This window comes from Rhododendron vialii, chromosome 6a, assembly GCF_030253575.1.
Source record: "Rhododendron vialii isolate Sample 1 chromosome 6a, ASM3025357v1".
Lineage (NCBI taxonomy): Eukaryota > Viridiplantae > Streptophyta > Magnoliopsida > Ericales > Ericaceae > Rhododendron > Rhododendron vialii.
Window position 1 is genome coordinate 22961817 of NC_080562.1, and position 16228 is coordinate 22978044.

The following is a 16228-nucleotide window of genomic DNA, read 5'->3' on the forward strand; positions in this document are numbered from 1 at the left end:
TGAAAAAACAAGTGCGATTAGTCAATTTTATTCATTTAGTCCATGGCAGAAACTCAGATGACATTTTAGTTATTATGTATTGAATAACTCTTAGCCTCGTAGACTTGATACGATTAGATAGTTCAAGCAATTCGTTTGTTTAGATGTTTTATGTAATCAACTTTCTTTGTAAAATAAGTTTAGTTATTTTCACAATTGGATAGTAAAATTGAATATAAATTGCCCGTGGCATAAATAACATGACGAATGTTTGATTGTTACAAGTGTATTAGTGTACTGTTTTGCGTGTTTATAAAGTAGAATTGAACAAGATTAGGACCAGATAATTGTTGCGCTTTGCTTCTGGTCAAGTTCAATATGCATAATGGTTTGGTTTTAATTCTCAGTTCTTTGAAATTGAAAAAAAAAAGTAATTGATTTTCACACTCCGCTATTTTATAATCACTCTTCCTTTTTTGTCATCTTGTGATCTGAATGTACAAAATTAACATTTCATTTGTATACTCTTTTACACTTGAAAGGATAGCATAGTAAATTTACATCAAAAGAAGACAAAAAAAAAATCGAGATTATAAAAAAAAGAATGTGTGAAAATCACTAAAAAAATGGTTTGTTCGGTGGATTTTTACAGAATTGAACAAAGCTGAAGCATCTACAATCCTAATTGTTTGCCTTTCTAAAATGTCAAAATTAAAAATAGCACTACCACAAACATTAATTAAAAAACGAAGCCAATAGAAAATATTTTGCTTTTGATTCCAATTTTGATAATTTACACTTATGCAACTTTTCAACATTTACCCCTCAACTTTTTTTTTTTTTAATAATTTCTTTAATTCTACAAAGAAAGGGTATTTTTTTTTAATTCCTTCAAAAAACCAAATGGATAAATATTTAGAAATGTTTAAGAAAATTAGAAGTAGAGAAATAAATTAAGACAAATGGACTATCATTTAAATCATTTTTTTACTAGAGAGACTTATTTACAATGGTGGTGAATCGCGACCGTCCAAAATACTTTTTTTCTAAATACTTTTTTCTTTTTTCCGTTGGACGGTCTGAATTTTAATGAAATTTTTTTCCGAAAAAGTTTAATTCTTTCTAAATTTTTTTTCATTAATATCTGAATTGTTGAACGGTCGCGATCCAACTGTGTAAATAACTATTTTCTCTTTTCCTACAATCAGCTGAATCTTCTCAATAAGATGAGTTCCAACTTGTAATAACCTACCATTTGACAAACACAGGCCGGAATTACATACATAAATCAAAACTCAATCTCTCTCTCTCTCTGAATATATATACATACACATACAACGATCTTCTAGTCTGTGATCGCAGCAGCACCTTCAAGTGGTCAATTGGGATGGATTTTGGGGAGCTGTGGGCGATCTTCGGACCAGCCGTTGCAGGTGCGGTCTTCGGCGCCGGTTGGTGGTTTTGGGTCGACGCCGTCGTTTGCAGCTCCGTCACCGTCTCCTTCCTCCACTATCTCCCTGGTATCATCTTTCTCTCTTCTCTGTCATGCTAAAAAAATAGTGCGTGTTTTTCCTTGGGGGTTAGGGTTTTTGTTTCTGAGATCTCTGGTTGTGTGATTTTTATTTTATTTTTTATTACTCTTCAAGGCATTTTTGCTTCTTTGGCGGCTTTGATGTTCAATTGCGTAAGAAGGGAGGATATTGACTACTCTCCCTACGAAGAAGGCGAGTGGAGGTTAGTATTTTCCATCCATCTAGATCACCATTTCTACTCTCCCTTACGTGTATTTCATCTCTTGGTTTTGTCACTAAAGAATAGCGATAATTTCTTGGTGTGTAGCTACAATCAATAATGCTAGTATGATGGGTCATCATTTTTAGGAGATTTCAACTCTTGAGCTTGTATATTTTGGTGGTGACCAAATATGGCGTGTTTCAAAAATTGAAAGTTGAACCCTGGAGAGTGAATCTGCCGGGGGATATTGCCGATAGTAATTCATTTCATTCTTATCTCTGCATGTTTTGACGGAGTTTCACTTCGGTTTTCCAAAGTAACATATCTGTGTTTGACTAGGTAGGCTTATTTTGTTATAAATTTCAGTCTTTTGTGTGATTCCATTGGAGGGTAATTGTTTGGGTTTTCGTTGGGAATTGAGCCACCCATCTTGTTGATAATGGTGGGTGGTGGGGTTTCTGCCCTCTCTTGCTTTCTCTTATTTACTGCAATTGCAGTTGGAAGCCAGAGTGTTTCCCCCTTTAGTTGCAGGGAGCTCCTAAAGTGGTGCCGCTCCCACCTTGGGAGCCCGCTTTTGTGCTTTCAACTAAGGAGCTTGACGGAAGCCCGCTGCCATTGAGATGAGAGCTCGCTCCAGACAAAGATTAGAGTTTTTTTGTATGATCTCTGTATAGAAAAACATGAATTTATCACTTGGCTTTATTAATTGGTCTTTGATGAACTCATATATCTAGCCCAAGTAATATGATACAATATCTAACACTAGCCCATTTCTTTCACTTATGGAGGACTTGGCCCATATTTTTACTTCCTAAAATGAATATACTTTTAAAGTGAATACTCTATGCTACATTATTTTCATGACATATGTACATGCTCCTTTCACACTCCCAACCTTGGGAGCTTCTGTATTCCCTCGCTCCCACGCTCCCGCCTCGCTTGCGCTCCTGCACCCGCTTCGTGCAACTAAGATTTCCTCTAACTATTATTACGGTTTAAGTAGATCAAATCTGCAAAAGCCTCGTGAGGCATGACTGGATTGTTTTATGGCTTTTAATGTGCTTATACCTCACATTAAGACCTTGGAGCGATGTAGTAAGTTTTGGATGTCAAATCAACACTCCCAATCACTATTTTTGGAGAGATTCATCTTTGGAAATAAAGGGTGTATGTCATTATGTGCCAAAAGCAGTAAAATGGAGGACAGAAGTAGATGTTAGAAGTATGTAAGGCAAGTTATCCTTGTATGCATGTGCTGTTGTGACCTTTCGGTTTTCGCAGACACTAGATATAAATGGAAGTTGTCTTAGATTTTGGTTTGATTTAGGTCCCTCTTAGTAGATGGGTTGGGTGAAATGTTCATTAGTTTTGTTTGTAGTTATTCGGCTGCGAAGGTTGGACCATATGGTATAACCTTTGCAAAAAATAAAAAAAGGAATGTCCCCACTGATATGTCCCAGGCTATTGAAAGTTAATTTACTTCAGGAACTACTCTTGGTGGGCGTTGTAGCATGATGGTGATGCGCATTTGGAGCCTGGAAAGCTTTATAATTTGTTAATTTCCTTCACTATCTGAAGCATGCCATGTTTGAGTCGAACAAGACATGACAAGACTTGGTTATGTTTAGTGGTTCTCTTCTTGGTTGGTATGCCGAGGTTATATCATTGCACATTGGGCAGCACAAAACATGATGTCATCCGTAGATGTAGGTGTACGTGAGATTGGTGGAGTTTCAACACAAAATTACTTTACAACCAAATTACCAATGCTTGAATGTGGCTCTACATCTAAAACCCATAAGGTGGATTTGGAGGATTCAGTGTCTTTGTTAGGCTGAAAGAGGATTGTCCTTTCTTTTTTGTTGATGTTTTGTTCAGTTTATAGTTGATCTATGTACATTTAATCTGTTTTGCCTTTTGAATGCAAGGGGTTTGGCCCCTTGCACGATGTTTTTGCTATTGCATGTTACTAATCTAGTAACTTTCTTGAGAAGCTGACAACTTAACTTGAGGATATTTATGGAATATATAAATGTTTCCAACGTAGATGAAATTTGAACCCACATGAGCTGTTTTACATCTAACAAAAGCATAAGGCCCCTACAATACTTGAAAATGCACATAATATAGCTTGAACTATGAACTTTTTATTCACAATTTGGTTCACGAGGTGACAACTGCGTCTAAGAGTAACAATACTAATTTGATGGCTATCTTTTGAGGAATCTTGTCAATGTTGAAGGGGGATGATTTTTTCTGATCATGCAATTGGAGAGTTGTGTTTGCCCTCCATATGGTTAAAGTGAAGTCTTTGTGAGTTGAACTGCGATAACGCTCCAAGTTTAAGGAAGCCAATTCAAGTGAAAGGAAACCGCAAGATAACTGGTGGCTGGACTAGTGTGGGCTTTTGGATACATGATTCCTGACTAGGTCAATCTCGAATGTGGCCTATGGAGTAAAGTGAGGCTTTGGTGTGTTTGATGGTAGTTTTGAAACTAGGATCTTGGCGTGAGGCAATCTAAGTTGAGATAAGACAATGTATCTTTAAATTATTAATCTAGTAATCTAGCATACAGCAAACACCTGAATACTTGATTTGGTGTGGATACCTTTTTTAAGCCGGCTCACGTTTTTTAGAGCATTTAAGGTGGTTCATATCCTCCTCGAGCAGATTATGTAGAGCTTTTGTTTGTCCTTATCTCACTTCTTTAGTTTTACCCTCCCTTAATGATCTATCTTTTAGAATTCTTTTTGCTTTAAGAACTCATGCTGTCTCGTGGTGGAAAGCACTATAGAATGCTGTAGCATTACAAAATAGGTTGCAAACAGTCAAGGCAACTACAGGAATATTCTGTCTACAGAGGCGTGAGATTATATGAACAACATAATTACGGATATAGAATAAGTTTTTTAGAGGCAAATGCTCAATGCAAAGCATTTATCCTTCACCAGGCAATGTGTAAGTCTCGAGGTGTAGACAAACAGTTATTAATGATTGAAAAGAGAGAAAAATAACAACGCTAAACAAAAGTTCTAAAAGATCCATCTAGATAGAAGCATTTCGGGGTTACTATAACTAAACAAAGCTTATGCACTCTAAGAAGCTAAAACTATGCCTGTCACCACTGCTTAGTGCACCAATTTATGTTTTAAAGATGACCCTTTGTATATGTTAATTGCTCTTTCTAGTCATTGCACGGATGACTTTGGTTACTACTATAATTCTATCTCTGTTATCTCTGTCATAATTTATTTCTAGAAGCTATGGAATAAGTACTCTCTCTCACCCACCGAGAGAGAGAGGCTGTTAGATTGGCTCCTGTCCTATTGTCTCCTTAATATGCCTTTTGGTCAGACAATTTATTGATGGCTGTTTTGTCATAGGTTCCTGTTCTATTGACTCCTTTCTATGGTAGATCGGATGTGCTGTTATGACTCTTTTTCTGTTCTGTTTTTGGCATGAGATTAAAGTCAAGTAACAAAACAACTTGGGCATCCCTTTACGTTTTCATATCAATGGATTTGATTTTAAATCAAAAGAGTTCAGGTTTTAGAACTAGTAGTTGGAGATTTGACTAAAGGCAATATATGTGTAGAAGAAAATGTGTCTGTAATCTGTATTATGGCATAGAGAGGTGCTGTTATATTGGCTCCTGTTCTATTGTCTCCTTAATATGCCTTTTGGTCAGACAATTTATTGATGGCTGTTTTGACATAGGTTCCTGTTCTATTGACTGGATGTGCTGTTATAACTCTTTTTCTGTTCTGTTTTTGGCATGAGATTAAAGTCAAGTAACAAAACAACTTGGGTATCCCTTAAGGTTTTCGTATCAATGGATTTGATTTTATATTAAAACAGAGTTCAGGTTTTAGAACTAGTATTTGGAGATTTGACTAAAGCCAATATGTGTAGAAGAAATGTGTCTGTAATCTGTATTGTGGCATGCTCATTGTAGCTCGTAGTGCTTCGCCAAAACATTTATAGAGAAGATTTAAGTTAGCGAGGACGGATAGTGCAAACATTAGAACCTTGTCAAATCAAGGTTTGAGTCATGGATAGTAATCCCATTTTGGATATCATGAATTACAAGGCTTTGTTTGTTTGAGCTGGAAATATTTTCCCCAAATTTGTTTTCCTAATTTTCTGCGTTTGGTTGCTCATTAGTTGGGGAAATCATTTTACGGGTAAATTATTTTACAGCAAATGAGCGTAAATTAACTTGTGGCTCAAATCACCGGAAGTCATTTTACGTATTGTCATTCTTGCCCACATGATCTTTGTATTCTCACTGCTGACATGGTAGATGGTATGTTGTTTTTCCTTTGATAGTTCCTCCACTATCTCTGTGAGAGAGACATGCTCTCTCTCTCTCTCTCTCTCTCTCTCTCTTTCTCTCTCTCTGTGGTGCTTCATTAAATTGACTTAGTATTCTTAACCAATGTTTATTTTGGTCTTCCTCTTCCTTACCTTTACCTTATGGTGGATTAATGTTATGTGGGCCTTCATTAAACAGGGCGAAACGCCTCTTGGCATTCCAGCCTTTTTTCGCCGTTCAGAGCCTATCCAAAAGAGAATCCAATAATCATCCTAGTTGCTTTCTTTTCATTACCAGTTCAAAGCTGTAAAAATCTTCGGATAGATATATGTAAACAATTCCTCTTTTCATGGGGAATAGTGAAATTGATTTGGGACTGTGTTGCGAACCCAAATAATTTGGAATAAGCTTTTGCTGAATGGGTTTGCCTTGAATTGAGTTCTCTCTCTTTACTTTTCCCCTCTTAACTACCAAGCAACAAAAAGAACAAAATTTATTTTTCTTTTGGTGTTCGAGATCTCTAGCAACATGATAAAGGATGGGAGGCGACAAAACGAGATTTCAACCTTTAAAGCTTAAAAGAAGTCTTTGGGAGCGGGGAGGATTTCATAGTTGTGGAAAGTGGAAGGCGAACAAATTGCAGAAGCCATTTTTTAAAAAGTGATCCTAAAGTTCATGATTTGTGTAGAATCATCATTAGTATTACAATGTGAACTGAATCATAGAAGGGTTTCAAATCAGAAAATAATATGAAAATTGTGCATCCCAAGATCGTGGCGATTCAGATATACAAATTCATCCAGTCATTTATTCTCGTACACTATCAATGCCAATTAATTCCTTGTTGCAATGCCTTATTTGCAGGTTGAAGCTTTGGCTTTTCCTTGCTTATGTTGTATCATTCGTCTCTCTAGCGGCTTCGGTTGGGCTATTGATACAAGATGCACTAACCGATACTGGCCCCTCTTCTTGGACAGGAACAGCAGGTGTTTTGCAGTGTGTGTGTGTGTTGATCAGGTGAATGAATTTTTCATGTTTGAGCATCATCCTTTGTCAAAAGTGCTAGGTTGAATTTTTTGTTTTTTTGGAACCGGGCGATTTATAAAGGGACTAAGCCCAAAAAAATTCAGGGAGAGAGCCCTGAAACTGAATACAAAAGAGCCTTAGCTACACAAAACAAGACTCAAATGATTCCAGAACAGAAACAAACAACTCAGAGACAAAACTACACAACCAACTAACTACAAAACAAGAAAAGAAACCTCTGCACAAAAATTGAATGTGGAACCCCCCAATCCAGGTAGATGCTGGGTTATCCACAGTCTTGGCCACATTCCTTCAAGAGCTTGCACAAGCCTTGACTTCTTCCAAGATTTGGTGAGTAACTGAACCAAAGTCATGCCCAGTCGTTTGGAATATACGCCCATTTCTTTCCTTCAATGTTCTAAAAGGCGCTCGGCGTTCGTCGCTCGGTCGACCACCTTCGAGCTTCAAGGCCTTTTAATCGCTGATTAATCGGCTTGTAGCAATTAATCGGTTTATACACACACACACACACACACACTCACTCCCCAATGACAACCCTTATGAAAAAGTAGTAAAGTACTATGAAATAACTAGTCAATACAATGAGAAGTTCAATGTTCATAGCAAAGGAAACCAAGTACGAAATTACTTGTCAATTACAAACCAAATGAAATCAAGTACGGAATTACTAGTCAATTACTCTTTACTCATCCTCTTCTTCCCCATATCCACCCATAACTTGGTCTCCATCGGACTCAAACTCAAAGTCCTCATCTACCTCCTCTTCGGGATCATCTTCCGACAAAAAATCGTCCTCATGTAGCTCTCGTACTCCAACATTTCTAGTAGTTCTTCTAGGTTGAAGGATTTCATCCGCTCCCGTAGCTTCCCCGATCATCTCCCATGCAAGTCCCGAAACCGGGTCTTCTTCATCAGCATCTCCACCTTCAACAATCCATCCTTGTGCATGTGTTGCTTCACTAGCACGTAATACATCCTTCCCCTTTCTTTTATTGTTGAGGAGTTTGGCATTGAATTGGACATACACTAGATTGTTCAACCTTGTCATATCTAGTCTATTCCTTTTCTTTGTATGTATCTATACAAAAAAAGAAAAATCGTAAGTTAATATAATTCTTGTCCAATGCATATACATATATATATATATACACACACACACACACACACACACATATATATATATGTATATATATATATATATATATATACACACACACACACACACACATATATATATATATATATATATATATATATACACACACATACACACATATATATACACACACACACACACACACATATATATATATATATATATATATATATATAGAGAGAGAGAGAGAGAGAGCTTACTCCCTCAAAAGTGCTCCAATTTCGCTCACACCCCGATGAACTTGAAGTCAAAGAGAGAATTCGAGTGGCCATTCTTTTCAAATTGGGTGTATGATTGCCATAGTTAGACCACCATCCAACTAGTCATGAAAGAAGCACAATTCCATTAGTACTAATTAACCTCGGTAGCAAAAATAATAATACTAAGAAAAGTAACTACTTATTTACCTGGATCATAAGAGTCATTGTTCGTTGCACATCCCATTGTGGCTAATGGTCTTCCAAATCCACCATCTTTGTTCTTGTATTTCAACAACTCTCTATTGATGACTTCATCTTGAACATTGACATCATCGGGAAAGAAAGCTTCAACGCAAGTAAGAACCCCATCCATAATGATAGGATCATCTTGAATGGTATGATCTTTGTAGAAGTAAAAAGGATTCAAAAAGTAAGCCGTCAAATGCAATGCACTATCTAACCGACCCTTGGCTTTCCCATCAATGACATCTAGTATTGGCCGGTAGTTAGTCTCAACTTGCTTGTATGCCTCTTTGATATCTTTTTTTGCGTTTTTTAGCTCTCCATACACAAAGCCCATTGAGGGCTTCCAATCCCCAGCAAGTCGAAGAACCATCACCAACGGACCAAACACTTTCAAGCATAAAGTTACGCCATTCCAAAATGCCGTACTCATCACGGTAGCAAATGCTGTTTTCCCCTTTGGGCTCTTTGCCCATTTACTCGTCCCATGCCTCACTACTAAACATTGCCCGCAATTCTTGTTTCTTTTCCATCAAGCTTTGTAAAGTCAAGAAGGTTGTCGCGAATCTAGTAACACCCGGCCTCATTATGTCTTTCCTCTTCGTATATTTTCTCATCATCGCCAATGTATTATGATGAGCATAAAGAAAAATAGTGAACGCCTTGGCCTTATCAATAATTCCTTTAAACTTGGATTGCTTACCGATTCCTTCAAGCATGAGATTTATTGTGTGGGTGCCGCATGAGGTCCAAAATATGTTAGGCCTCTTGATCTTTAGTAAATCCGTCGCTACCATATTGTTGGATGCATTATCCGTGACTACTTGAGCTACATTTTTTGCCCCAATATCTTCAATGAACTTGTCAACGTATTCAAAGATATACACCCCCTTGTGTGATGCCTCCGAATCTTCCTTCGAAGAAAGAAAACAAGTCCCTTGCTTACAGTTAACGCATTCTCCTCTTCCGATCGGTCCAAGCATCCGTCATGATAGAGCAACCTGTCAAAGCCCACTCTTCTTCTTGCTTCTTGAGTAATTTTTTTGTTCTATCCACCTCCTCCTTCAACAGTGGCTCCCTTAGTTGGTATTGGCTTAGAGGTTGGTATCCCGGTCCAAATTGGCCAACCGCTTCAACAAAACGTTTGAAGCTATCATTGTCTATGGCATGAAATGGAATACCGGCTTCGTACACGCATCGAGCCAAGTATTGACTCACTTCATGACTCCTCTTCTTCCAAAGTGCATTATTTATGTTTGGCTGTCTTATCTTCTTGAATCCACTCGTGTCAGAAGAACCGGGATTGATATCTATATATCTATCCATGGGACCAAGAACATGGGGCCTCGTCCTTGATCCTACATGCTCAACTTCATCATCTTCAAATTTGTCACCTTCTTCATGTACTATATTAACTTCCTTCCTAAGATTCATGCCTCCTTGCTTCTTCTCTTTCTTTTTAGCTGTTGTCTCATCAAGTGCATGAGGCAACATCTCCCTTAACCTGAGCTATGTGTTTTTTCATCCTACTAACCCCTCCAGTATACTGATTCCCACACAAAATGCATTTTAGGCGGTCCTTATTTTTAACATCCACAATAACTCCATAATCCCATCCAACATCATCCGAATTTCTTTTCAATACCGTCTCAGAATTAGAGGCCTTCGAAGATGGAATATGAGTGTAATCCATTGACATTTGATATCAGTATAGACTACACAGTACACACAAACAAAAAAAACCAGAGAAGAAAGTCAAGAAACTGTTAACAACTTAACACGATTATAAGTTAAGATTTTACACTTTGTGTTAACTGTTAACACCAAACAATGAAACAATACTACACTTTGTTTTAAGATTTAAAAAAAAAAAAAATTACTACACTTCGACCACTGTCCACACTCCACAGTGTCCAAACGTGGCCGGCCCATATGGGTATGGACTTTCAAGGTCGGTCGAGTGATTTGAGTGAGTCTGAGAGCCTCTCCAACCTCGAATTTGAGAGAGAGAAACTGTGAGAGAGAGAGACCATGCGAGAGAGAGAGAGAGAGAGAGAGAGAGAGAGAGAGAGAAATTATAGCAGTGCGGCGGCGATGGCAGGCGGCGGCGACTTCACAGGCGGCAGCGGGCGACTGCACCCCAACGATTGATCGATCGACTTCGATCGACTGCTTCAGTGCTTCCTCGATCGGTCGACTGCAACTAGTAACAAAGCCCTAATACTATTTTCGAAGCCCTTTAAACTGGGTATAAGATATAACAGTTACCCCCCTTCATTTTCCAAAAATACAGATTTCATCCCTATTAATCGCCGCACAGCCGATTAATCGCCTTTTAACCAATTAATCGACTAATCGCCGACTGATTAATCGGCGATTAATTGCCGACTAACGCCAATTAACCTCCCGAGCGCCAAATCCAGCTGACTAGGCATTAATCTCATTAGAGATGGCAAATTTCTGATTAATCGGCGATTAATTCCGCCTTTTAGAACACTGCTTTCCTTCCAAATGTAGTGTGGATAGAAGCAGCCAAGCAAAGCTTGAATAAAGAGGCCCTGACAGGCTTGTTTTTGCAGAAATTGGAGCACCAATGAATTTCAGAAACTAAGGACCAGTCATGAGATAGGATCCCAGCTTTGCTCCGACTCCTAACCAGACCAGGGAAGAGAATTGACAGGAAAAGAATGGGTGGGAATGGGATTCAACCCCTCTCGTACGCAGAACACAGCTACTATCTTGAACAATCCCCCAACTTAATAATCTGTCTCTTGTGTTCAACCTACCCAGGATAGTCACCCATTGGATGAATGGTCACCTAACGAAATGATACCGTCCCACCTCAGTAGCTTTAGATCTAAGAGCCTCCCTTGCAGGATTTGCAGAAGAACAACCAGATGAGTTTAATTCCAGATCACAGAGTCCTCCCTTTCAGGATGAGGCATAAGGTTCAGGGCAGTTTTAGCAATGATATCTCTAATTCTACTTCTAGGCCATCTCCAACCTCCATTATGAACTATAGTGCATACCTTAGCCTGAAGAGATCTTCCCAGGTTAGAGACCTGGGAAACATATCCCAAGGTTGTGCCAAATATCCAGCCATAGAAACGTATCCTCATCATTACTGATCTGAGATTGAATATACTTTTGATAGTCTCTTCTAAGGCCAAAAATCTTCCTCATAGTCCAGGAGGAGTAACCAGTATGAAGCCATTTATTATTGTTTATAATGTAGGAGTGTATCCATTTGACCCAGAGAATATCTTCCTTCTTGCAAAGGGCCCATAAGTGCCTCAACATGGATGCTCTATTCCATTCTTTTAAAGCTTTTGAATCCCAGACCACCTCCTTCAAAACACTGTTAATTGTTTCAAAAGATTGGGGAGTGGCCCCACATACAATGAACATATCATCTGCAAAAGCTAGGTGAGAGAGATTGATGGCAGCACACTTAGGGTGATAAGAAAATCCACCTTGGCCAATTCTAGACTGCAGGATAAATGAGAAAGCCTCCATAACAAGCAAGAAAAGGTAAGGGGAGATAGGATCCCCTTGCCTCAACCCTCTCCTGCCTAGAAAGAAACCCTTCAGCTCTCCATTGATAACAATGGAAAACCTTGGAGTGGATGCACAAGCACCGACCCAATAAATGAATTGCAATGGGAACTCCATATAGGTCACAACAGCAATCATGAAATCCCAATCAACTTTATCGTAGGCTTACATAATATCCAACTTAATAGCACATCTAGGAGGCCCTTGATCTCTGTGATAATCCCTAACAAGCTCCTGCATCAACAAGGTGTTATCCATGATCGATCTTCCTTTTATAAAGGCGGATCGTGAAGGGCCTATAATACTTGGAAGGACTGCTTGATGCCTATTAGCAAGAATCTTAGTGATGCATTTATACACAGTAATGCAACAAGCGATCGGCCTGTAATCTTTTATGGGCTGAGGAGCAGCAACTTTAGGCACCGAGGTCACAGCAGTGGCATTCCATCCCACAGACACAGAACCAGACTCAAAAGAAAAATAGAATACCTGCCCCAAAATCCTCCTTGACAATATTCCAGTTGCCTTGAAAGAAAGCGGAGTTGCACCCATCAGGCCTTGGGGCCTTATCTCTATGGATAGATCTAAGAGCTTCCAGGACTTCAACTTCATTCACAGGCCCAATTAAGCTATCCCTAAACTCCAAAGGAACCCTCTTCTGGATGGCAGCAGCTAGAGTCTCACAAGCATCCCTTCTTTGACTGAAAGGAGAACCCAAAAGATTCTGATAATAACCTAAAATTTCACCCTCAATAGCAGCAGGGTCATCAAGAATATCCCCTTGAGTACTTACCAAGCTAAGGATAGTGTTCCTTACTCTGAGCATTCATCTTCTTGTGAAAAAATCTGGTATTCTTGTCCCCCAATTCACTCTGGACTTGTGCTTTTTGTTTGCTAGGTTGAATGTTTGAGCACATATTCAGGATGCTGCTTCTGTTGTGCACATTTTAAATCATGCTTCCAATATTTGCATTATCACAACAATCTGTGGCATTGGCCAGCTCTGCACTGTAGCCAGTGAATAGAAAATGTTGAATAAGAAAGGAGATTCTTTTTCACCTAATTTCTTATACAACGAAAGATATTATTATGTTCCCTGCAAATTTTTTTTTTATAGTATTTTAATCCCTTGAATCAAATAGACTGTGAAGTGTTTGGTTTCTTGGAGGCGCCACTGCTGTGTGGCCTACGTATTGATCTGCAACAGTATCCTCATTTTGTTCGATATTTATACTTTTGCATGAGCACTTTGATTTTCAGGAAATTTTCGCTCTTCATCAACACTGTTTAAGTTATTCCTGCTGTAATTAGGACAGTGGTAACCAATAATATATGTTGTTCCTGGCAGTGGGTTGATTTATTGGACTTCTCATGCGGACTAATTAAGCTGGGGTGAACTAGAGGGTCACTGTTGCAGAAGAAATAGGTTTCTCGCGTCACCTATTTTGGATTGAGTGTATTACATGTGCTGTAAATAAGTTCAACTGCTCACCATTTGAAGTAAATGCCGTTTTCCTTTCGGATAAAAGATGATCATTCTGATTTTGGTTCTGAACTTTTCTTATCACCTATCACTTTTATGCTAATGTTTATGTTTTGGGTTGCCACAACCCCTCTGCCGTCAACTGATCTCACATGCATATGAAAAATTATTTGGTGATCTTGGGCATTGCCACTTGGTGCCCCAACACCTTATTCACCACACATTTTTCATATGGAAATATGTGTTGATAAGGGTGTTTGGGCACCACGTAGCGGTGCCCCAAGACTACTGAATAATTACTCCATGCACACGCACGCACTAACAGTGCAATGGTTGTGGGAAGCTTCCTTTTTTGCTACACTGGTCCTTGTGGCTAGTGAGGAATGATTATGTGTTCAACAATGTAGCAACGAGAGCTGGTGATGTTGGGGAGCAGATTAAAACTAGAGTTGCCTTGTGGATGAAGGCAAAATTCAATATTAAGGTGTATACGGTGGAGGAATTTAAGGTGTTTATGGATGGTATTAGATTGCTGAAATTGTAACTCCTTTTCTGCTTGATCGAGTAAGATTTTCTTACTTTGGCCAAGCCCCCTCGATGTAACCTTTCGAGATGTTATAAAAAGTTTCGTTTTGCCGAGAAAAAAAAAACAAAAAAAACAGTGCAATGGTTGTGTCTCTTCTGATTAATTTGATTTTTAACTTTTATGGCAAATGGTGAAATTTGTGTCCATTGCCCAAAAGAATCACTTATATAACTTCAAGATCCCACCATAGCCTTGGCCTCCCTGATGACAGAACTCGACTAAGACAAATCTTTCAATGATTCGTAGACTGTTCAATTTATCTTTTTTCTTGGTGTGTCAGAAATTTTGTTAAAATTTATCTTTGAATATGAACCTCCTGTATAAAAGAAAACCTCTAAAAATTGCAAACTTAAAGCCCAATCGAATGGATAATGGTTACGAGCGGTGATGGATGAAGGATGTGGCAGTGGCCATTGATGTTGGGTTGTGGCGGCTTCGTCGTGGTCGTTGGTAGTGTGATGATTCAGAAGCGTCGGGGGCTATGGGAAGAGAAGGGAGGAATGATTTGGGCTTCGGCTGGGGTTTACGGGTCGGGAAATAGGGTATAAGTAAGGGTAAAGTTTCCAAATTCTTAATTTAGTTGCTTTCTTAATTTAATTAGTTCCAAAAATCATACTATAACTCAATCTTTTCCCTTTGAATTTATCTAAAACTTAATTGGAGTTGTAATAATTAAGCCTCATTGTCCCTGTAGATTCGATACTTGGACTTGATCATTAATCATTATTTTATGGAATAATATTTTTTTCTGCTTTGAAGGAAGACAAGAGGGTAATTTCATATAACAACTCACCTAGGCAATTGTTGACTAGGAAGAGGCATAATGAACCTTTTAAAAAACACACACACACAATACCCAAACTCCCGATGTGAGAGTCAGCCTAGCTGACGCAGGCTCAATAGCCTCGCCACTAAAGAGTGACACCACGACAGAGGGCCCAAGGATACGGAATAGTGGTTGATTCTTAGTTATTATAAACATATTTTTGACTTGATACAACACGATCAAATTTTGGCACCATTGCCAGAGATAGTTAGCACGGTTGCATAAGTTTGATTTATTTTTACTTTAATTCATAGTTTAGTTTATTTTATTGTGTTGTGCTAGTTTTTGTATTTTGAGGTACATGTTACAAGGAGATGAACGAGCAAGAGTTACTTAGGAGCAGCGATAACGTGACATAAAGCAATTTCGTTGGCCCACTGTAAGTTTTGCTCTTCCTATTTGCCAACTTTTATTTGTTTCTGGAGTACTCTGTCGTTACACTTAAGGGGCAGTGAACTTGCATGCCCGAACGCACTGCACTTTATTTGGAATTGGAAAAGAAAACATATAGACCGATTTATTCAAAATGTCAAATCACTGGGGAAACTCCTGGTGGGGAGAGAAACCTTGTTGTGTATCACCTGAACTTCCTCCTCTCCAATCACACTTAGTTCCCTAGGCTGACACTATACCTTCATGCATATTACTACCTGAGGTCGCAGCCTCCCACTATGAGATTAATATCTCGGATCAAAAGTCTATCAGAATTGAATTGTGATTCTATAATAAGATTTTCGAAACATTTAGCCTTCAACGATGAACACCATCAATGATCTACACCAATCAAACAGATTGGGACAACACGGTGGCAAACCATTCAGTTCCAGATGACACAGGAATTGCAAGATTACTCAAAGAGATTGGATTTTTGATGCCTAATAAATTCAAAGAAAAACTGAAGATTAAAACAACACCCCCCCCCCCCCCCCTTCTTGTAATTTCTGAACCAAAATTGTGTGTGGAGCTAAAGAGAGAGGAAAAAAGATTAGTTATTGAATTTCTACACCGAAGGGAAGTCATCAAAACATCATCTTACGAATTAAACTGCCAAAAAGAGAGAGAGTTTAGACTGGATACACACATTTTTTTCGGACAATTGGGCT

The 16228-nt window shown here is 38.6% G+C and overlaps 2 protein-coding genes across 2 annotated transcripts; one reads left to right on the top strand and one right to left on the bottom strand.

Annotated features, from left to right (window-relative positions):
• The first annotated feature begins 1170 nt into the window (after positions 1-1170).
• Positions 1171-13781, top strand: LOC131329501 (uncharacterized). The gene is made up of 4 exons (XM_058362644.1): positions 1171-1499; positions 1626-1713; positions 6894-7046; positions 13579-13781. The coding sequence occupies exons 1-4, from the start codon at positions 1367-1369 to the stop codon at positions 13610-13612; spliced, it is 408 nt and encodes a 135-aa protein (XP_058218627.1). The 5' UTR covers positions 1171-1366; the 3' UTR covers positions 13613-13781.
• On the bottom strand, positions 7688-9108 carry LOC131329500 (uncharacterized). The gene is made up of 3 exons (XM_058362643.1): positions 8640-9108; positions 8433-8551; positions 7688-8154 (listed from the first exon to the last, which is right to left on the bottom strand). The coding sequence occupies exons 1-3, from the start codon at positions 9106-9108 to the stop codon at positions 7759-7761; spliced, it is 984 nt and encodes a 327-aa protein (XP_058218626.1). The 3' UTR covers positions 7688-7758.
• Positions 13782-16228: the final 2447 nt, after the last annotated feature.

Coding starts and splice junctions, on each gene's coding strand:
- LOC131329501 (XM_058362644.1), top strand. CDS start 1,367: ATGGATTTTGGGGAGCTGTGGGCGATCTTCGGACCAGCCGTTGCAGGT. Junction 1,500..1,625: donor CTTCCTCCACTATCTCCCTG/GTATCATCTTTC, acceptor TTACTCTTCAAG/GCATTTTTGCTTCTTTGGCG. Junction 1,714..6,893: donor TACGAAGAAGGCGAGTGGAG/GTTAGTATTTTC, acceptor CCTTATTTGCAG/GTTGAAGCTTTGGCTTTTCC.
- LOC131329500 (XM_058362643.1), bottom strand. CDS start 9,108: ATGAGTACGGCATTTTGGAATGGCGTAACTTTATGCTTGAAAGTGTTT. Junction 8,552..8,639: donor CAATGACTCTTATGATCCAG/GTAAATAAGTAG, acceptor TTTCATGACTAG/TTGGATGGTGGTCTAACTAT. Junction 8,155..8,432: donor ATTGGAGCACTTTTGAGGGA/GTAAGCTCTCTC, acceptor TTTTTTGTATAG/ATACATACAAAGAAAAGGAA.